The sequence below is a fragment of the Uranotaenia lowii genome, chromosome 3 (assembly GCF_029784155.1).
Source record: "Uranotaenia lowii strain MFRU-FL chromosome 3, ASM2978415v1, whole genome shotgun sequence".
Lineage (NCBI taxonomy): Eukaryota > Metazoa > Arthropoda > Insecta > Diptera > Culicidae > Uranotaenia > Uranotaenia lowii.
The window spans coordinates 250,491,193-250,512,903 of record NC_073693.1 but is presented as its reverse complement, the minus strand read 5'-3'; the positions used below and the strand labels follow the sequence as shown (position 1 = coordinate 250,512,903).

The 21,711-nt window shown below is 37.3% G+C and overlaps 3 protein-coding genes and 1 long non-coding RNA gene across 11 annotated transcripts; 2 read left to right on the top strand and 2 right to left on the bottom strand.

Moving 5' to 3' along the window:
• The first annotated feature begins 499 nt into the window (after nucleotides 1-499).
• On the top strand, nucleotides 500-1,504 carry LOC129758292 (uncharacterized). The gene is made up of 3 exons (XR_008739938.1): nucleotides 500-689; nucleotides 787-974; nucleotides 1,092-1,504. It is a non-coding gene; the product is annotated as an uncharacterized LOC129758292 (long non-coding RNA).
• Nucleotides 1,505-10,651: 9,147 nt separating this feature from the next.
• On the bottom strand, nucleotides 10,652-12,877 carry LOC129754444 (adenosine 3'-phospho 5'-phosphosulfate transporter 1). Its single transcript, XM_055750531.1, has 3 exons — nucleotides 12,569-12,877; nucleotides 12,358-12,509; nucleotides 10,652-12,286 (listed from the first exon to the last, which is right to left on the bottom strand). Exons 2-3 carry the CDS (start codon nucleotides 12,387-12,389, stop codon nucleotides 10,909-10,911), a joined length of 1,410 nt encoding a protein of 469 aa, XP_055606506.1. The 5' UTR covers nucleotides 12,390-12,509; nucleotides 12,569-12,877; the 3' UTR covers nucleotides 10,652-10,908.
• A 682-nt stretch (nucleotides 12,878-13,559) lies between these two features.
• Nucleotides 13,560-15,627, top strand: LOC129754350 (probable glutamate--tRNA ligase, mitochondrial). 2 transcript variants are annotated; one of them, XM_055750359.1, is made up of 3 exons: nucleotides 13,560-13,782; nucleotides 13,873-15,054; nucleotides 15,161-15,627. In XM_055750359.1, exons 2-3 carry the CDS (start codon nucleotides 13,878-13,880, stop codon nucleotides 15,403-15,405), a joined length of 1,422 nt encoding a protein of 473 aa, XP_055606334.1. In that variant the 5' UTR covers nucleotides 13,560-13,782; nucleotides 13,873-13,877; the 3' UTR covers nucleotides 15,406-15,627. The 2 variants fall into 2 exon arrangements, with proteins under 2 accessions (XP_055606334.1, XP_055606333.1); XM_055750358.1 differs by having other exon boundaries at nucleotides 13,560-13,813.
• On the bottom strand, nucleotides 15,497-20,665 carry LOC129754351 (serine incorporator 1). Of its 7 annotated transcripts, none has more exons than XM_055750361.1 (6): nucleotides 20,558-20,665; nucleotides 20,448-20,495; nucleotides 18,289-19,306; nucleotides 18,185-18,202; nucleotides 16,048-16,216; nucleotides 15,497-15,979 (listed from the first exon to the last, which is right to left on the bottom strand). In XM_055750361.1, the coding sequence occupies exons 2-6, from the start codon at nucleotides 20,481-20,483 to the stop codon at nucleotides 15,841-15,843; spliced, it is 1,380 nt and encodes a 459-aa protein (XP_055606336.1). In that variant the 5' UTR covers nucleotides 20,484-20,495; nucleotides 20,558-20,665; the 3' UTR covers nucleotides 15,497-15,840. The 7 variants fall into 7 exon arrangements, with proteins under 7 accessions (XP_055606336.1, XP_055606337.1, XP_055606335.1 ...); XM_055750362.1 differs by having other exon boundaries at nucleotides 20,448-20,509; nucleotides 20,558-20,635; XM_055750360.1 differs by having other exon boundaries at nucleotides 20,448-20,633.
• Nucleotides 20,666-21,711: the final 1,046 nt, after the last annotated feature.

The window sequence follows — 21,711 nt, the reverse complement described above, 5'->3', positions numbered from 1 at the left end:
AAAGGAGGTAAATTCAGAACTGATATCTAAAACTCCGATTAGACTTGGGTTTATAATTTGCTTAAAAAAGAGAGATTCGAAAAGACCTAGATATGAAGAATATGATGTAGATATTGTGTTTTGAAAGAGTTTTTAATAGGAAATCTGGGAATGTAAATTGGAATTTTGAAAGTGTGTGCCTGTTCAACAGGAGGAGAACAGCTGTTCTCGGGCTCAAAATAAATATTAAGTATGTACCTGTTAGACAGGAGGAGGACAAATTGTTCTCGGGTGCCAAGTAAAAAAAGTATGTACCTATGTAATAGAGTTCCCGAATAGCAAAGACCATGGTATTAAGATAACTGAACAATGATTTTCAATCTAACAATCAATTTCATCATAGTTTCTAAATATCTTTCAACCGCATTTAATTATGAAATCACCATAATTATCAAAGTTACCGTGAAGTATATCGTAAATTCAAAATTTTTCATAGTTGCTGAAATTGACAGAAGTACGGTACAACCATAATTTTATTGTGATTATTATTGGAACTGTGTACTTCATGGTTAATTTAAAATCCAAACCAAAACGAACAATGGTAAACTTTTGGTTTCTCTAATTACTCTCAATTGATCGTGTAGAAATTTATTTTTGAGTGCGCGCCATTTTGGGGGCAATTTTTCAGCGATTTCAGAATATCTTGGATGGTAAGTAACTTTTAAAACTAATTATGTATTTAAACTAATTATGTATTTTAAACTAATTATGTATTTTTAAAAATACATGAATTAAATTTTTTTTCAGATGCTGTTCCATGGCTCCGGTTACAGGAAGCGGCTCTTGACAAAGCCTTCGGAAAAATCCCCCCGGAGACGGCAGTGGATAACGAGCCGTCGGGAATGTACAGTGTTAGCCGATTCTCGCAGAGGACGACCTCGGGAAGGATCCTTTTCTACTGGCGAATTCAAATGACAAGTCCGGGAGCATCTGTAGTAAGTATTTTTTCCCGTTTTTTTCATCGGAGTTAGCAAAAATGTTGCGAAATTCGTCCCGTGCGACACAACTTATTTTTTTCGGAAAATTTTTAATCATTCGTTTTCGGTTTTCAGGCTGATGGATACATACCCAGGCAGCTGACGGTCCACCAAGACGGAAACGAATTTGGGATCATGCACCATTTGCAGCAGGTCGGAGCTGTATTATTACACCTTCAGAACGGGATCGAGGTGCAGAAATTCATGAAATTGTGCAAAATTGTTTTAAAGTGATAAGTGCAAAAAAATTGTTAAAAGAAGCCAAATTGTGAAAATGATTTTCCTCATCAATATTGTGTATTTTTTTAAATTTCGTTTTTGAACAAGTAACTCACAACAATTGAATCAAAATTAACCAGTTTGCTAAAGTTATTCCTTGTTTTGAAGAATATTATTCCTGATTGATCGTGCTTTGTGATAAACATAAACCAAGTTTTTTCAAAAGCACGACGAATCATAAATAAAATTCTTTGAAACGAGTGATAACTTTAGCAACATTTTCCAATCCAAAATATTGTTTATTCATTGTAAACCATGAAATTCTACGGTAAAAACAATGCATTTATACCATAGATTTACCTTGACTTTCATCTTCTCTAAAACACTCAAAATAAACGTCATTTCATGGTTTTACTATGAAAAAGTGGAAGCTGTTATCACCATGAACTTCATATTTTTGAGCTTCCGAATGTATGGGAAATCGCCATTTTTTTCATGGTCACGCTGCATAACAATACCCCTTTTTCATGGTAATTTTGGCCAAAACGATAAAATGTATGGTCGGAAACTATGAATTCCAATGTACATTCACGGTATCAAGGACGATATAATTTATGGTCTGTGAATATGGAATTCATGGTTTTTTCACGGTACAATCCTATTCGGGTTGTTTTTGACATTTCTCACGCACATTAACTGGCGTCTCACTGGCGTGTACGGACGAGAACGGGACAATTAACCTCCAAAAATTCCAGTGCAAAAATCGAGCAGCCGGCCGACGAACACGGTCGTTTTTGAGGTTAATGTTCCCAAAATGAAAAAGTGTTAGTGAAACGCCCTGAATTGCGACACGAATACTACTAGCGGCAAATAGGACTATAGGAGGAGAACAGATTGTTCTCGGGTTCTATACAAATAAGGATGTACCTGTTTGACAGGAGGAGAACATACAGTTCTCGGGCAAGAGTGTACCTGTTCGACAGGAGGAGGGCAATATGTTCTCGGGTACAAGTTTGAACAGAATGTATCTATGAAATAGGAAGGGAACAGATTGTTCTCGGTTTCAATGATTCGAAATCATGTACCTTTTTATAGGAGGAGAACAGCGTGTTCTCGGGCTTGTTATTTGTTGAAAATGTGTATCTAGAGCAAAACGGTACAGCGTTACAAACGGGAATATGCGAAACAGTAACAAAAGCAAGTGCTAAAGACGTGATGCACGTTATGGCAACAAGCCAATGGACATAACACCGTAAAAAGAAGAGAAAGTGTTCGATGATAAGCCGTTTGTATATTTATACACGCCTTGAGGTGATAAAAAAGAGATTACAATACAGATGAAATCTTGATTCCTGGAAATGGGACAATATCTGACTTGGTGACAGCTAGTTCTAGCATCCCTGGCTGATAGGAAAGAACAAATGTACAACCTGTGGATCAACTACAATATCCTACACGGAAAATAATAAAAAGGTAAAATTTACCGAGTTAGCAAAGGTGAACGCTCGTGAAAGCCAAAAAGGTAACTTCTACCTCTTCGAGGTAAAACTCACCTCACAGTGAGGTAAAATTTACCTGAATCGAGGTTGGAAAAAAGGTACAATTCACCGAGAAAAAAGGTGAATCCAAAAAAGGTAAATCTTACCTCGTAGCGAGGTGTTATTGACCTGGATTGAGCTAAACAAAATGGTACAATTCTTCTAAAAAAAAGTAACTATTCGCCGAACCCGTTCATTGAGGTTAAGTTGTTTTGTCATTCTAGGAACAAGTTTTGCTTTGTGCCTAATATGTGAAAATCGAAATAGAATGGTAAGTGTTCTTAAATATCATTTAGTTGTGCTGGTTCTCGTCATAATACTATTGATTTTGTTTCAGATCGGCCCATAGAGCTTTGAGGTGTATTCCACGTCATCCTCCAGCCGGAAAAGCCGAACCTGACCGGATTAGTCGAACGGAGGAGGCCATGAATGTACGCAACGCAGGTGGATTCAGCGGCCATAGCGGCTCAGAAGAACGCGAAGCCGAATTACCAGTCCCTATTTATCTCCAATAAATATCATTTTTGAAAGAATTTTGTATTTTTTTAATTCTTATTGAAGAAAATAATCAAACCAACAAGCTTTTACCTTTTAAATCAGTAAATGGGAAAACAGTATTATTTACTATTTTGCTAGGTGAATGCGAAAAAGGTAAAATTTACTTTTTTGCTAGGTAAATTGAGAAAAGGTAAAATTTACCTTTTTGCTAGGTGAATGAAAAAAAGGTAAAATTTACCTCGAAAAAGGGGTGGAAAAAAATCACCTCGCAAAAAGGTAAATTTTACCTTTTTTTTTATTTTCCGTGTAGGCACTTGAGAAAAGGATTAACAAATCTAGAGTTTGTTTTGATTAGGTCGTATGAACCAACATAAACAAAATTGAGATATTTACTGCAAACGATTGAAAAACATGTACTTCACGTTAGGTAAAAATTTGGTTGCATTTGATCAATAAATAAATTTTAAATCATGATTTGAATTTTAGACGAATAATGACTTTCTCATTTTTGAGTGCAATTTGGTTTTAGCGACGTTTCGCGCAGCACTGGATTGCCGTGATGCAAAACGACGGATAAACAACAGTTCGTCGTCGATGGTTTTTGCGACCTAATGTATTTCTGTAGAAAATTCATTGCCAGGTGATGAAAACCTTATATTTATCAACAGAAATCGTTCAAAAGAGTTGTTTTGCATCGTAGGGAAACAAATGTCTTCAACTGGGTTAGTTCAATAAACGTTACTTCTATGTCTTATCTTATACTCAGTCTCTTATTTTTTGTTCATAAAGTAGCAGTCAACATAGAAGCTTCGGACGAGATCCTGCACTACTTGAGCGGTTATCACATTCACAGGAAGTACCTAACCGGCCATTTCAAGTAGAATAGAAACCTGGTACACAGTCCCTCGCAGCACAGGTTCCAACTGCTGTACTGGTGCGATGAGGAGATTACTTCATTCCAGTGTTACAGACTGGGATCAGGCCCCTTTCACCAATTTTGTAGGGCGCATATCACCCACGGGGCCAGACAAAGCTGGAGGAAGTCACGCGTAAGTTCTCTTTCTTTTATGTTTTTGCTAGATGATTGACAATTTGCAAAATGACGTTTGCGCCAAAAACTTAATGCAAAAGGTCGTTGGTACTTGTTTACCCGAAAATCTCAATTAATGCCTGTACCGAGGACACTGCCACATTTCTCATCTGTTTTTGTATCGTATATTAATTTTTTAGACAACTCTGACTAAAATATGAAATACCATAATTGAAAATGTGTTACAAAACTTCAGCAGCGATTTTCTCGAAATAAGTCAGGTGGCTCATACGACTTAATCAAAAAAAACTCTAGAAATTTTCGTTTCAAGATCACGAACCATAACAGCAAAAAAAAACAAAAAAAAAGTAAAAGTGGAATTGTAGTGTCTTGATAATCGGCGTTAGCATTGTCTTGTCCATTAGGGACATAGAATAATATACATAGAACTAAGTAAGCGAGGGAAGAGAAAAAGGCGAGTAGTTTGACAGTCAGAATGCGAGGCGGATGCATTCTGGTTGTGCTCTTGTTTGGTCGGAACGAGAACCCTACAGTATCATATGCTTCTTTTATTTAACTACACACTACGAAAAAAATCTGTAAAATCACATCACATGTGATGTAAATAAAAAGAAGCATCATATATGACGGAATTTTCAGTGCTAGTTGGAAATTACACGCCAGTGAAATTTTGCAACGTGTAAAATAAAAATGATGTAAAATTTTGCAACGTATAAAATAAAAATGATGTAAATTATAATCTCACTGAATATTGGAAGAGAAACTTTCCAATTGGAATTTATTTTGTTTTATTTTTTGTTTATATGATTCAACAATGGAATTTTCTCATCTCTTCATAAAAATTAAACCTTTTTATAACTTATTCAATTTATTTTACTTAGCGACAAATATTTTTTAGCACACATTTTTTTTTATTAGGATTCACTTCACCCTTTTACTTTCTTCCCCGGATCCTAAGTTGATTCACGTGGAGCCGCTTCCGGAACCGCATCCCTGCTTCACGAAGATCTCCGGGAACCTCACTCGCGGGAAAACTGCTTAAACTTTGGTGCACGACTTGACTTGATACTTTGTTTACATTTGTCTAAGGTCCTGTTCTTGAAAGTTCATAATTTTACATGACATTATCATGTTCAGTGTTTGTAATATTGATTAAACACAAATTCAATGTCCTCATCACATTCCATGACGTGTAATTTTAAGAAATTTCTTATTCAGTGTTGTTAAGAATTGTGTATGACCAAAAACATTTGTAAAATTACATCACATATGATGTAACGAAAAAGAAGCAACACATATGATGGAATTTTCAGAGCGAGTTGAATATTACACGTCTATGAATTTCAACAGACGTGTAAAATTTGGAAGACATGTAAATATTTAAGACGTGTAATATTTAATTCGCACTGAAAATTCCGTCATTTGTGATGCTTCTTTTTATTTACATCATATGTGATGGAAATTTACATCAAATAATCGCATTCCGTGTCATGTAATATTCATGTCCTTCGAATTCAGTGCTATTATGGACTCAACTTTTTTCAATCTGTAAATTTACATCAACAAACCGCGTTCGATGTCATGTAATATTAAAGGTTTTTCAATTTCAGTGTTGTTAAGGATTCAGATTTTTTTTCTGTGTAGCCTAGAAAAATGTACTTACATATTACACATTAAACAAGCACCCGCAAATTGCATCCGTTGGAGACCTAAAGTACATCAGAAAAATATGCTCTTGTCTGCCTCCTCTATTGAACAACATCTTATACAGCTTGCTTTGTGAGAAACATTTGAACTTTGCTCAGGGAGATATTGCAATTAAAAGGACCTCTTACATGGGCCTCCCACAGGGTTCATGTTTGAGTCCACTTTTGTACAACTTTTACGTAAATGACATCGACAGTTGTCTCTCTGAAGGCTGCACTCTGAGACAACTTGCAGATGACGGCGTGGTGTCTGTCACAGGTTCTACTGAGTCTCATCTGCTCAGACCTTTACAAGATACTTTAGACAGATTGTCATCCTGGGCTTTGGGGCTTGGGATTGAGTTTTCTCCTCAGAAAACGGAGATGGTTGTTTTCTCTAAGAAACGTAGACCTGCTCAACCTAAGCTTCAACTTCTAGGCCGAACGATCACTCAATCGAGGTGTTTTAAGTATCTTGGGGTTTGGTTTGATTCCAAGTGTACTTGGAGAGCCCACATTGAGTATCTGAAAGGAAAATGCCAACAAAGAATGAATTTTCTCCGATCAATCACTGGCACCTGGTGGGGAGCCCATCCAGAAGATCTTTTAAAATTGTATCGAACAACTATTCTCTCAGTGATGGAATATGGTAGCTTCTGTTTCCAGTCAGCTGCCAAAACTCACCTCCTCAAACTCGAGCGTATCCAATACCGTTGTCTTCGCATCGCTTTAGGCTGTATGCCCTCAACGCACAACATGAGTCTTGAAGTTTTGGCAGGAATACTCCCTTTGAAAGATCGATTCAATCTACTATCACTTCGGTTCCTCATCAGGTGTGAGGTCATGAACCCACTGGTGATTGTAAATTTTGAAAGGCTACTTGAGCAAAATTTTCAAACCAGGTTTATGTCTATATACCATGTCCTCATGTCAATGCAGGTAAACCCTTCTTCATTCTCTCCAATTCGTGTTTGTAGCCCAGACTACGATCATTCTTCTGTCCAGTTTGATTTGTCTATGCAGCAGGAAATTTGTGGAATCCCGGTCCCTCATCGCTCCCTTCTGATTCCAAGAATTTTCGAAGCTAAATATAGACACGTCGATGCTGATAAAATGTACTTTACTGATGGATCACTTATAGAGGAATCAACAGGATTTGGAGTGTTCAACGAAATATCAAGCGCCTCTTACAGCCTCGAGTCACCATGCTCTGTGTATATAGCAGAGTTAGCAGCTATTCATTGTGCTTTGGACAGTATAGCTTCAAGGCCAGTTGGGCACTACTTTATTGTAACGGATAGTCTGAGTTCTGTTCATGCAATCCACTCAATAAAACCGGGAAAGCACTCGCCATACTTCTTCGAGAAGATACGGGATAGTTTGAGTGCTTTATCAAAACGTCGCTTTATCATCACCTTTGTTTGGGTTCCCTCTCATTGCTCGATAGAGGGTAATGAGAAGGCAGACTCTCTGGCAAAGGTGGGGGCGATGGAAGGCGACACGTACCAGCGTGAAATTGCCTTCGACGAATTTTACTTTTTAGTTCGAAGAAACTCTCTTGTCAACTGGCAGCGCAAATGGGACGAGGATGACAAGGGTCGGTGGCTGCACTCGATTATCCCAAGGGTAAGCCTTAAACCATGGTTTAATAGATTGGACCTGAGTCGAGATTTTATTCGTATATTTTCCCGTCTCATGTCCAATCATTATTCCTTAGACGCGGTACTCTATCGTTTGAATATTACTAGCAGCAATTTGTGTAGTTGCGGCCAAGGTTACCACGACATCGAGCATATTGTTTGGTCGTGCGAGGTCCATCTTGTCGCTAGAACGAATTTGATAGACTCCCTTCGGGCCCGAGGAAAACCACCCTATGTTCCAGTGAGAGATGTGCTGGGTGTGAGAGACTTGGACTACATGTTCGAAATATATCTTTTCCTAAAAGCTATTGATCTTCGTCTATAATTTCTTCTTATTTTCATATTTCCCTATCTATCTTCTTTTTCCTTTAAAAGTGAACTAGATATAAGCACACAATTGTTATCAAACAAAACGAGTTTGGCTCCTTAAAGCCTAAAGGTATGAGCCGTTTCAAATAAAGAATTTACAAAAAAAAAAAAAAAATATGCTCATACGCTTATGATCTGAAATATAGTTTCATCATGTTCTTTCACGTGGAAAAGGAATTTTTGACCAAACACCAATAAGTCACACAAACGCAACCAATTTGCAAATCATAGCTTGTGTGAAATCGTGGGCCACATTTTGTGGATTATCTTGGGCTACCTATAATTTGGTGTTTCTATACACATTCAGAACTTAAAATAGGTTTTTCCTATCTGCAAAGTTTTCTTCTGCCATTCTGTCCATTTTTTCCAATGCGATAGAGACGATCATAAATCCTATATGAGAAATTTTGCCAAAACGTTCGCAAGCCAAGTTTAAGGAATTATTCGATCATACACAACTCTCTTTTTTATTTACTCTGCTGAAATTGCTATGAAATAACTAAATGAATTATGAAATTTCTGTTTTGGGTCAACTCATAAACTTTGCACGTTATCTAGTCAATTTGGATTTGGTGGCCCACGTTTCCCCACAGTTTTTCAAAATCCAAAAAAATACTTATTTTGAAAACAGTCAGAACTCAAAAAATTAATGTTTTAAAAAAAAGCCTAATTATACCTTAAAAATGTAGAAAACCTTTCCATCTATTGTTTTTCCTTTTCTTTTATCTTTTATCTTTAATCTCTCTAAGATATCTCCAAGTAACAGAAGCAGTACAAAGTGCATCGCCTTCCTGCCAGTAGCAATTTGAACGAGTCCGAATGTTGGTCGTTCGTTAATCAGAAAAGGTTAGATTGTCCGAGAATGTAAAGAAAATAGTAAAAACTTTTTATTCGGAAAATGTCGAAAAAAAAAACACTGACTGCACTATGCAGGATTAGGCAATGCGTTGGCCTTTCCACAGGAGTCTGACTCCCATACCTCCAATGGACCTGCGATTCCGGTCTCACGATGCTGATCGCTCGGCTACCGAGGCGTACGTGTAAAATTTTTTTTCATGGGTTTATGAGCGCCTGGCTGAACCGGAAAGGAAAAACAGAACGGGGGACAGAAAAAGAAATTTTTTAATGAGAGTAGAGTAGTAAAGCTTGGAATATAATAGCGGCAACAGAGCCCTAACACCAGTTGGAGGAAGCGTTGTACTATGCTCGACTGACTAGGACGGTTGGTGGGCTCCATATGAAGTTCGAGTTAACCCAACCTCCAATTTAACCATGCAAGCAAGTATGGTATCAAATAATATGATATCATATGCTAACGCCTCGATATCATTGTCAAAAGGGTTCACTATCTTACCGTAGTTGATTTTTTCCCTACCTGTCACCTAACCTTACTCGTTTCAATAAATTTGGATTCTTGGTAATATGATCTCGAAATTATCATAAGTAACAGATATTCAAATAACTGATTCTACGCGACTACACGATCAATCGATTACTCAACTAGAAAATTATAAAATCAGAATCTAGAAAAGGTGTAATTGTCAACTTACGACATTGCGGACCAAATACGAGATATCTCGTATTATTTCCTACAGTAAGTATGTAGTAGTATTATATCTACTTTATCTACCCGATAAGGGTTTGTAAATCAGGTGCCTATTTTTGAAAGTTCGAAATCAATTTTCTGGTCTACCTACTCACTCTTGTTTATCCTAATCAAACTTTCTAGCTTCTTCACACATTTACAAATTTCAAGTCTAACCGACAAATGTGTAGATCTATCAAACATAAATAAATATTTATTAATTGCCGTTAATGTATTAGGTACCTGAGGGAAAAACATGTTTTTCAGAAAATAGTCGAAAATAGCATTTCTATCCAATGAGCCCCTACCCCTAGTTCTAGTACAATGCTTGATTTAAGAACAAGCCAACAATATTCATAAACTGCAAATGCACACTTATTAGAGTATTAGGAAGGAGAATATTATTACCCACCTATATCTAATCTAGCAATACTATTTAAAATTATCCAACTATTCTAATTCTATTTATTCCAATAATACCTGACCAGACTATTGAAAGTATTCACATTTATGACGGCTGACTGTAATACTTTTACTATGGAGTGTTCCAATTGTTCAGCGGAAGGGAGGGCAAGCGTTTAAACTCCCATTCATCTTATCAACACGGATCATGTGAAAATGGACATTGCTTAGCCTACCACTGAGTTCAAAAAGAATAGAAATAAAATGTTCGACGCACCTTCTAATTTGGATCATAAAATGAAACCATGTTAAATGAGATTGTATGCAACGACCCTATCAGGAAAATGATAGTTTGAACCATCACTTTCACAGACTTGCATAACGAAGTCGTTACCCATCGGAACCCAGGGTACGGGATTACGGTTTCACGAAGTTGATCACTCGGTTACCGAGGCGTATGTGCATAACTCAAACTAAAAATTAAATAAGCGTCTCTCTGGACTTTTTAAACATAAAAAACAATCATTTGAATGGGGGATAATTATGTATCTCCACAATTTAAAAAAAAATGTTCAAAAATCTCTGGTGGATTATTTAGCTAAAATTAACAAACCTACTTCAGTCTAATAAAAGAATAAAAAAGGCGGATATTTTTGGCATTTGTTTTATTTCACAAGCAATATAATTTAGTATTTAGAAACTACGTAAAAATACAATAATAAAATAAGAAAAAAATGTCGTTCGTCGAATGCGCGCGTTGCAACGGTTCACTAGATTTTCCGCTCCTTAACATATAACTTAAGCTATAGAAGCTTATTTTAAAACTTCGTTGAAAGGTTTTTTAAGAAGCATTCCTCCAGTTTTGGTTGTGCAAACGAATTCGTCGCATAAGCTGTTTGGCGAATCTAAACATTCAGTCGTGGCTTTCCACTTGCTTCTGATAGGTGCTTCCGTTTGATCGCTTTAAGTCTTTGGGTGCAGTAGACTCGCAAAAATATTGCCAAAAATACAATAAATATCCCAACGACGCCCAACGACGAAATGCTATGTTTGTAAATGAGACAGGATAACAGAATAGCAATGGCCTGCCGCAGCGTCATAATGATGGTAAAGACAACAGCACCAAAGGTGGCTATCGTGTAAAATATGAACAGTTGACCAATAGCCGACGATATGGAAAGCACTACACAATCAGCAACGAATTTTGGGTGATCGGCAGCAAACTGCAGCGAACTGTAGAAACCACCTTGCATGGATAACGATGCTGCGGTGAACAGAGTGCTGAAAAGATTCACACCACACATCATTTGTATCGAAGACATTGAGTACGTTTTGAACAGCTCTCCTTGCCAGTTTGAAGTAAAGCTATCAAAAATCATGTAAAACGTGAGCAACAATACCCCAGTGAGCGTTGTGATAGCCGTTGTCTTCGATTCATCGGTCGAACCAGTGAGGAAAAAGATCATTCCGACTGAAATCATGATCGCTGTTAGGTATTCGTAGAATTCGTATTTGTTTCGGGAGATTATTTTTCCCATAATCATAACTGGAATGATTTTGCAAGATTTGGCCAAAACTTGCGTTGGGAAATTTACAAACTTGAGGGCCTCGTACTGAAACCAAGCGCTCATTATGTTTGAAAACGATGCGTATGAGTATTTGTATAGAGGAGCTCGTTGTCGCAGTTGACTTTTCGCAGTAAGATAAACAGCCGTCAGCAAAAATCCTAATACTCGATTCGCAAATACCAAAAATTGTGAATCTTTAAAATGCGCTTTTTTCTTGTCTGCATTCTCGTATTCTTGAGTCATTATTTTCTCCTGTAGCACTCCCCATGTCAGGTAGGATCCCATTAGTCCAAACAAACAGTAAAATAGTAAAACAAATTCCTGAATCGAGGTTCGTTTCGCATTTGAGCCTTTGTCCTGTGAACGTCCATCTGATCCACGTTCGCTATCCGATGAACCGTAACAAATTCTTACCAAGTTGGTGAACCATGCATTGTCCGATCGTTCCAGATATTTTATTTTCTTGGTGTAATTGTAGATAAGGACTCCCGGTACCAAAATACAAAGATATCCAAAGGCGTTAACCGATAGTCGGATCAACCAAGCATATTCCTTCGATTTACTGTCAATCAGCTGGGAGAGAGTCAATTCTTCTGGAGGCCCAACGGCAGCTCCTTTATCTCCCACTTCGGGAACCACCGGACCATTTCCTAAGCTTTCGTGCAGGATGTTCGATACCAAACGGACAACCGTTATGGTCACAATAACGATGAAACTAACAAAAAGAATTGAGAATTATTTTTTATAGTAAACAAATGTTAGATTAATAGGCTGGAATCTACTTGCCAGATTATCAAATCTGGTACTATATTCCTCATTTTCTGGTCAGTGTTTTTTTCCGTTTCAGTGCTTTGAACTATTCAATACTGAATTACATATAAGTTTCATAAGAATGCTGAAATTGTTTATCTGGTATCATTTCCAATTTTAGATAGAACCTGCAAAAGAAAAGAGATTTAATTTTACGTAAGTAATGTTATACTTCACAGTCACTTACCAAAAGAATAAGATACTAAGCATGAATCGAATCCTCCACAGTGCCACGGTGGAACAAAAATTTCAGCTATTTTTTTTCTTATTCCCAAAATACGCAACAGACCATGAAATTTTGAGTGAAATGTTTGAATTTCAGCGAGAGTACTTCGATCACACACAGGTTATTAATTTTCACTGACAATATGCGCGCGTCTTTGACGGAAATGTAGTTTATTCCATGTTTTTTTTTTTTTTTTGATTATTTTTCCTTCCAGAATTTACGTCTGAAGGAAACGGGGAAAGGATTTATTGTGGGGTGGTTGATGGGCTCCCCTTTCACAAAACAAAACAGCTGATGAAGGAGAAGGTTCAGTCAGGTTCATCCCATTCAGCCGTGCATGAATGCATGAGACTGAATGAACTGTACACGCACCTTGTTTTAAACTTCAAATTAAGTAGTTTTGGTTCAAACAGCACTTCAGTTGCAGCCCTCAACTTTGAATTCGACTGGGTAATCGCAAAAACTAAGTTCTGACTGGCATACTTAAACCTAAGTTCGACAGCCGATCTGTAATTTGAACTTTCTTCATGCCTTTATTCGTAGCTACTCAAAATGCAGTTCGGCAGCCGAACTCGCTAAGTGCTTTCAGCAAAGGACTGAAGCAACTGTCAAATCACATACAAACTTACCGTACTGACTTTTTGGAACCAGAACGTCAGTTCCCCTTTGATTTCAATTGTATTTTGATACCAAAACTTCAGTGCGATACTGAAATATCAGTTCGGAAATTTTCTTCTATTTCAGCTCCTTGGCTTTCAGTTCAACATACACAAAGAGGGTTCAATTTTTAGTTCATTAGATCGACCTCAGTGTTGTCTTTACCGCAAGAAGGTAAAAAGTTCGAATTGAAATTCTGTTGTCGAACTTATGTTTTTAACAACGATTAAACTAAATTTTGAGTTTGAAAAAAGAAGCGTGTGTTGAGTTCATTTCATGTTTTTAAAATACCTTAAAACGTCAGGTTACATGAGGTTACTTTACTCGCGCACCTCTTCATAATTACGAAATTCAACTATCTTACTAGATTATATGTTTCAAAAGCATATATGAATATGTTAATATTCAAGTTTAAACCAGTGATCGCTTTACCGACAGATAAAACATTGTTTCGTGCACTCGTTAGTTACGGTGACAATTTTCGTTCGGTGTGCAGTAAAGCTTCAGAATCGAAGGAAGTGAGAGTCCGTTTTGCACCCAGTCCGACAGGTTTACATTCATGATTATTAACGAAGGTTTTTTTTTTAAAATTATGTTCATTATTTTAGGTTTTATGCACCTTGGAGGATTGAGAACGGCTTTGTTCAACTATCTCTATGCAAAGTCTCATGGCGGTAAATTTATTCTTAGGATCGAAGACACCGATCAAGAACGATTGGTGGAAGGTGCATCGGAGCAACTGTATAAGGAATTGAAGTGGGCCGGAATAGAACCGGATGAGAGCCCTTGGCATGGAGGACCATACGGACCGTATGTTCAAAGTTTACGGTACGAAATATACAAACAAGAAGTTCGGAAACTAATGGAAGATGGAAGAGCCTATCATTGCTTTTGCTCCGAGCGCCGATTAGATTTGCTTAGAAAAGAAGCTCTTCGAATGCGGCAGATTCCCAAATATGATAACAAATGCCGGCATATGACTCCTGGTCAGATTGCGGAACGTTTAGCCAAAAATGATAAGTTCGTGATTCGTTTTAAGCTAGAATCAAAAGCGGACGAATTTCAAGACATGATATTCGGTAAAATTGTCTACTTTCTAGCTCAAAATGAAGGAGATCCTGTGATAATCAAATCGGATGGTTATCCCACATATCACTTTGCGAACGTTGTTGATGATCACTACATGAAAATCACACACGTGCTTCGAGGATTAGAATGGCAGATATCCACTCCGAAGCACATTCAAATTTTCCATGCCTTTGGTTGGAGACCACCGCAATATGCACATCTGCCACTAGTCATGAATGCTAATGGTTCCAAATTAAGCAAACGGCAGAAAGACGTGCAACTTGATCACTATCGGAAAATGGGAATTTTTCCCCAGGCCTTGCTGAATTTTATTACACAAAGCGGTGGAGGATTTGATCGTAATTTGAATGATATACAAGGCACGCAGTTGAGCGATCTTATTCAGCATTTTGATATTAAAAAAATAAACGCACATTCTAGTCGGCTCAATCCGGATCTGCTCTTGCAGTGCAACCGGGAAGAAATAGAATACCAGCTGAAGAACTGCCCCGAACGAGCCAAAGCACTCGTTGAGGAAGTGATCCGGCTTGTGCGAGAAGAGTATGCTGAAGAAAACAGTCTGGATCTTAACGAAAAGCACGTCCGAGAAGTTCTTGAGTGGGCAGTTTCCCGAATAGGAACCCTATCGGATTTAATCCGAGGAAAGTTAGCCTTCCTCTGGATTCTGCCGAAAGGTAGAAAAGATAAAACGATACACAACAGTAGGTTGCTGTTTATTTCGAATGATTATGATTAGATTGGTTCTTGCAATTATAGAACATAAAATTTAAATAAATAGAAATTAAAATTTTAAAAAAATATTTACAGGTGTGCTGGAAACGTTGGCCAATAGCCTCTCAGACGAAACGAAAGTTCAGTTTGAAAAAACTGACCTGAAGCAATTTCTCAGGGATTTTGCTAATCAGCACCAGCTTGCATTCGATCAGCTCATGAAGGCTTTACGCAGCTGCCTCAGTGGGCTTCACGAAGGACCCGGGGTAGGCGAAATGATGGATATTCTGGGCAGAACTAAAACCATAGAACGCATCCGGTTGGCAGCCAAAAGAAAGTAAAGAAAACTTTGTAAGGTGGGTGAAGTGGATTTGAAATAAGACAACTACTTTCAGAAACGGACATCGGCAAAGCAAGATAAAGTTTGTTACGTTTTGAAAGAAGGATAAATGTTTATTTCCTTGAACTTTTGGAATATTATTTACGTGTTACAAGTTGAGAGTATGTTGTGAATAATTGTATACAGCTAGTATAGCTTGTTCAATAAAATAAAGATAATTTAAGCTACCGTTCGTTCGTTAGTTGACAAAAAGTTTTCTTTCATTTTTACTAGCTTCTTTTCTTCACCCATCACGTGATTCTCATTCTTCAAATTGCAGGGAAGATTTAAGTTGAACCATTTAAATGTGTATCGATCCCTAATCAAACAGCTAGTAGTTCAAAGATACATTATGAGATTATCAACTACGGTAATCATATTACCCTATAAATAGCATTTAGTTGAATTCACGATCTGTCAGAACCATTGGGGCGACCAAGGTCCAAGCGTACAATCCGACGCAGCACCAGCTAGAAATGATCTTGACCCACATGGAAGCGGCATTTGCATTCAGCGTCTCCAACGATGAGTTAGGCCTGTACAAATGGAAATAAAAACCCTCGATAAAACTTTGTCAATCGCTTCCTCTGTTGATAATACTCACTGATACCAATTGGTAAGCGTCATCATTACGTAAAGCGTGGCGGTGAAAAAGACCACATGGAACAAAGACCACGAATACGCAACGGCTTCCTCTTCGTTGTCGCGCACTTCGTTTCCTTCGCCGCGACCACCTGTAGATGAACCATCATCGCTGAGGGTAGCTGATAGAACTTTTCATCGTTAGCGGTGGAAGTTATTAGGAACAGTATATCGTGTAGAACATTAGTGCAACATATCACCACACCAATTGAAATTGCAGCGAGTTGGAGTTGTTAGGAAGATTGAGGCAAGCACGCACAAATTTGATTGAGGAGAACGGAAAAATATTGGATAAGAAAATTATCAGTCAATCAAGCTAAACAGCAGATGATTTGATAATAAGATTCGAGCAATACATAGTTAAGGAGTTACAAAAATAAAATTTATGAAAACTAATAAATACCTACTAAACAATTATAGGTTTCTGTTCAATATTTTAGGGCATTTTTATTCAACACATTTCCATAAAGAAATTGAAAAATAAATGTCCTGCTAGCATTTTATCTTTTGTTACTGAAGGCGTGTTCGTAGATTTTTTTTTCTATCAAAGTTATTTTTTATCGATTGGCGTTGGTAAATTATAAACAAACGTAAGCAAAAGCATTGGAAATTTATATGGCTTTATTTTATGTATGGGTTTATGAGCTACCTGGCAAAACCCGGAAAGGAAAAACAGATCGGGCGACAAAAGAGGAAAATTTACATGAGAGTAGAATAGCGGCAACCTTACTCGATTCAATAACTTTGAATTTTGCAAATTTTTACTCAAGATTAACATGGAATGGGTAATTTAAGATGTTTCCCAATGTGTGATTCTTTAGGAATTCAGAATAAATAAATGTAATTATATTAACAACTTGGATGGCATAAAAAAGATTCTCCATTAAAAAGTGTCTTTCACTGCCGGTTTTGTAAGAATTCTACTTTACACAAACAATAAAATAAATAATTACCGAACAGGACCATACTGCTAATGACAATGCTGCTCTTCTAAAACCTTAAAGTGTCAACTAACAAATTCTCAGAGCAACTTTTCTCAAACTGTTTCGGTTGAAATAAATTACACTCCTATTTTTAAATCTCCGATATTACCTATTTTCCTTGACTACCTTTTTATAGTTGTTTTTCAAAATCATATCAGCTTTTAACTTCTTTTTCCTTATTTGAATTTCAAACCTAACCTTACAGACAAATCTACCAAAAAGTGTTAGAACGAGAAAGAATTATTGTTTACAGGAAACTGTCTAAACAGCATTTTGATCCAATGAGCCTCTAGTTCTTGTAATATGCTTGATTTAAGAATAAGCCTTCGAAATGCATACACCACAAATACACAATTACTAGAGCATTGGGGAGGCGAATACCTTTACCTTTCTTAGTAACACATTGAACATTGAATACTTAACCATGTGCCTATTGTTAACATCCTTATCCAATTAAATCTTGTACCATTAAATTGCCTTTCTAATTTTGGCCATTATCTTTCATTACTGTCTGTTCTCATCTAACTTGCGCATAGTAGAAAAGTGGTAGATATTTCCCATTGTGATATTGAACCACCTTTTAATTTATTTTCTATGATCTCATATCGAATAAAGCTTACGTGCAACTGCCCTCTCATGTTTATGTTAGTTTAAAGTCTGTTTCCAAACCGTCAACTTCCATAAACACAATAATGCACGCCGTCGCCGTGACTCATTACAGCCTAGGGTGCGGCATTGTAAAGTTATTATTGACATCTACCAAAAAAAATCGATCGGCTGATGCATCACCCAAAAAATCAATTTACGAACACGTCGTAGGTAAATATGTGTATGAATACCTACTTCTGAAAAAGTGCAAATTCAATTAATTATTGTACCATTATTTACAACGGAGTAAAGTATTAGTATTTAAAATATTTGTATTCTAACAGTTTGAAATTCCATACAAAACGGATTTACAAACCTTATAGTCTATTGAATTTTTCGAGCCATAATTTGAGTTCAACCGGGATTGTAAAATTACATTAAAAGGCCTTCATTACAAAACATAGGTACGCATCGCAGGCAAAAAGTTCCTACCTACTTATTTTTGTATTTGTTCGGTTTAGACAATACCTGCTAAATTCATTTCATCTGCAGTAAGCTCAATATTTGTTAATAAAAAAGAAAACATGCAAAGAAAAATATATACATACACAAAATTCAAATGCGTGACTAACCTTGCTTTTCCGGATCCGAAAGACGGGAAACATTATTGGCCGATCGTAACGACGAGTACAGAATGCATAGCATCCAGATAATCAGTCCAATGATGCTTGTCTTGTCGAAGTGTACATTGTTCTTCTTCGCATCTCCGATAATGCCAAGAAAGCCAGGATTGCACTCAGCGTCCGGATTGTTGGCTACAGCAGACCAAGTTAAATATATTGTGTAAAGAGAAACCATAGAGCTCTGTAGTAATCCGGATTTGGGGGCGTACTCCTGAACCTTTGGCCAAATAGACAAGATGCTCACGGCCAGACAAAGAAGCATATTGATGGTGATGAAGAATTTGTTCAGCGAGCAATCATCGGCTTGGGTGAAATAGACGTACAGCAAGGCGATGCCGGTCAGCGACAAGGCGTACTGTAATCCAGTGACACAACAAAGAGCCGCAAACCAGCCACGGGATTCCTCCTCTTCGTAGTTACTGACCCAAGCTTCAGCCCAGTTGTGAGCAAAGTCAACAATGTATACCAGCTGTACCAGAATAAAAGCAAATCCTCCAAACAAGCCAACCCACATCCAGGCTGGACCGAATCCAGTCTCCGGGATGAAAAATGCTCCGATTGAGATAGCTGTTACAATTAAGAACTTAATGCCCCAGAAACCATTTTGAAGAGCGGCTCGAGAATCTTTTGAGGAACGCACTCCTACCATCATGATTGCCCATAATGCGAAAAAGCAACATAGTGCAAAACAGATGCGGTAAACAGCTAAGTATCCGACAGCAGAGCTACAATCGATGGTTTCAGCCGATGGGATAAGGTTGCTAGCGCTGGACGTTGAGTTTGCACAGAACGGTACTTTCCTGAGAAAGTCCTGTAAACCGGGTGTTAACATGATCGCTCCCACAATGGCGCCAAGTAGCAACATCAAAGCGTACATGAACCTGGTAGCCGTTGAATTGGATTTCAGTGAGGACGGACATAGTGAGCAGCAAAGCGAGCACGCCGTTCCGGTGCAGCAACAGGCAAGCTGTGAATGAAATTACATAATATTACTGTTATAGCGTATTTGTTTCCATCTGGTGGCCAACCAGTCGTGCACTAGCTGCCGGCATCTTCATATAAAAAAAACGCTTTGACAGCATTTACGGCGTGTTCGTAAATTGATTTTTTTTTATCGAAGTGATTTTTTCTATCGATGCTGGCGTTCGTTAATTAAACAAACTGTATGCAAAAGCTTTGGAAGGTGATTTGACATCTATACCAAAAAATCACACGACTGACAACGTTTTCGTAAAAGTGGTGATATAGAGTACCAAACTCTCGGCCATCAACTCAAATTCATACATACATAATACCAAAAAATCAATTTACGAACACGCCGTTAGTGCATAACTAGTGGACCACCAGAGTAAAAAAAAATACGAAAATCTATTTTCCATCTATGTATTTATAATCATAATATCATTCATTTATATTATAAACTATTGTTTGAAACTTCTATCATTACTTCTAAATAAAATAGGCAAATTGATTGCTAAAATTCATGCTAAAACTAAATGTTTTCGAATATCAAAAGATTTTTTTAAGTTGTACTAGAATTTCTTTTAAATACAAAAATTACTTGTGCTGATTTTCTTATTCTTAAGTTTAAGTTTATTATTCCAAATAACGGTAGCCTCAAAGTTACATTATAACTGTTGTACAAGGTCAAGGATGGTTGGTGACAATGAGTCATAGTTTGAATAGCTGAACAGACTAACTTCTTCAATTGTCTCCGGCCGACCTCATTTGCTTAAGGGGACCCATAGTACATGGAATATTTCAAAGTACTATGAAGGGCACCTACTTTTTTTTAATGAAGTACTTGAGTATATTTTAAGAAAAAGTGAGAGATAGAGTTTGTTATTTTTACCTCGCAGAACTAGTCTATGGAAATGTGAAAAATGCTCATTTACTCGTCTCATCTTGTAAAATCAATAAGACATGTTGGCAGACGGCCTTTATCACCCGGAAGCATCTAGTCAGCCTATTGGTGTTGATTAAACCTTGACTTTCTCCTTTAATTCGTTATACTCATCATAATAAATAATAGTGTTGATTCATTTCAATCAGAAAAATCAATAATCATCGAAACAACGCAAAAGCCTCAATTTGAAATTTATAATTACCTGTGCTGCCGAAAACAAGCCCAAAACGGCACCCATGCTATGGCTTTCCTGGTTAGAGTTGACTAATTTTGAATACTACAGTCGAATAATTATTAAATATAATGAAATACCTGGGAGATTTTTTCCGTAAAACAAAGAGCACTCAAAGGATTTGCATGGGAACTAACAATAAGTTACAGAAGGTTACATGTAACCTGTAGGTACACTGAAAATAATTTACACTTAAAAGGTAAGTGACATGTCACAGGACTGGGGTGTCAGGTGTCCTGATTTATCAGGATTTGTCCTGATTTTCGAGAGGCCGTCCTGATTTTTCAAAAACGCTTGAATTGTCCTGATTTTTGAAAAATGGCCCATGAAATGTCCTGATTTGTCCTGATTTTTAAAAATATATCCAAATCATAACTAAATTTATTATTAAATGATGAGAACATCAAACAAATCCTAAACAAAATAGTTTAACCGGTTAAACCAATGAGATTCTTTGGTTCAAATGACATTTAAATGAGGTTTTTCGATACTAACTGCAGGCCAGCCAAGGTTATTCTCGCATCAGTTGCATAATTCGAGACGTCTTGAGCACTTATATTTCGCCTTTAGTTATGCGATCTAAACAGAACTGCATTTTGTTTTCATTAATTTGGTGGTATCCTGAAAAATCCTGATTTTTTCTTCGCTGTGTCCTGATTTTTGACAAAACGACCTGGCACCTCTGCCTTAAAGTCTCATCAGCGTATAGAGCAAGGTGGGTATATATTCAGGAGGTGTTCCCGAATAACGAATTCCCGATTCAGCCATTTTGGCTATGTAGGCTATGCAACTATGCGGAACTCATGAAGTTTGTTTACCAACAAACCACAGAAAAGCTGAGCAAAAAATAAACAAACTCATTGAGAGCCCCGCTCACTCCTCGCCTACTTACTGTGAAAGTCGGAGAACCTAGTGTATCTAAGAACCTTGGTATAGAGTTGTTTTTGACATTTCTCACGCACATTCACTGGCGTTCCACTGGCGTGTACGGACGAGAACGGGACAATTAACCTCCAAAAATTCCAGTGCAAAAATTGAGCAGCCGGCCGACGAACACGGTCGTTTCTGAGGTTAAAGTTCCCAAAATGAAGAAGTGTTAGTGAAACGCCCTGAATTATAACACGAATACTACTAGCAGCAAATATGACTATGCACGCTAACTTTTGGCTACCCCTTAAAGGCGTAAAATTGACCCGTTATTGAGAACCTCAACGATCTGTCAAATAACGAGTCA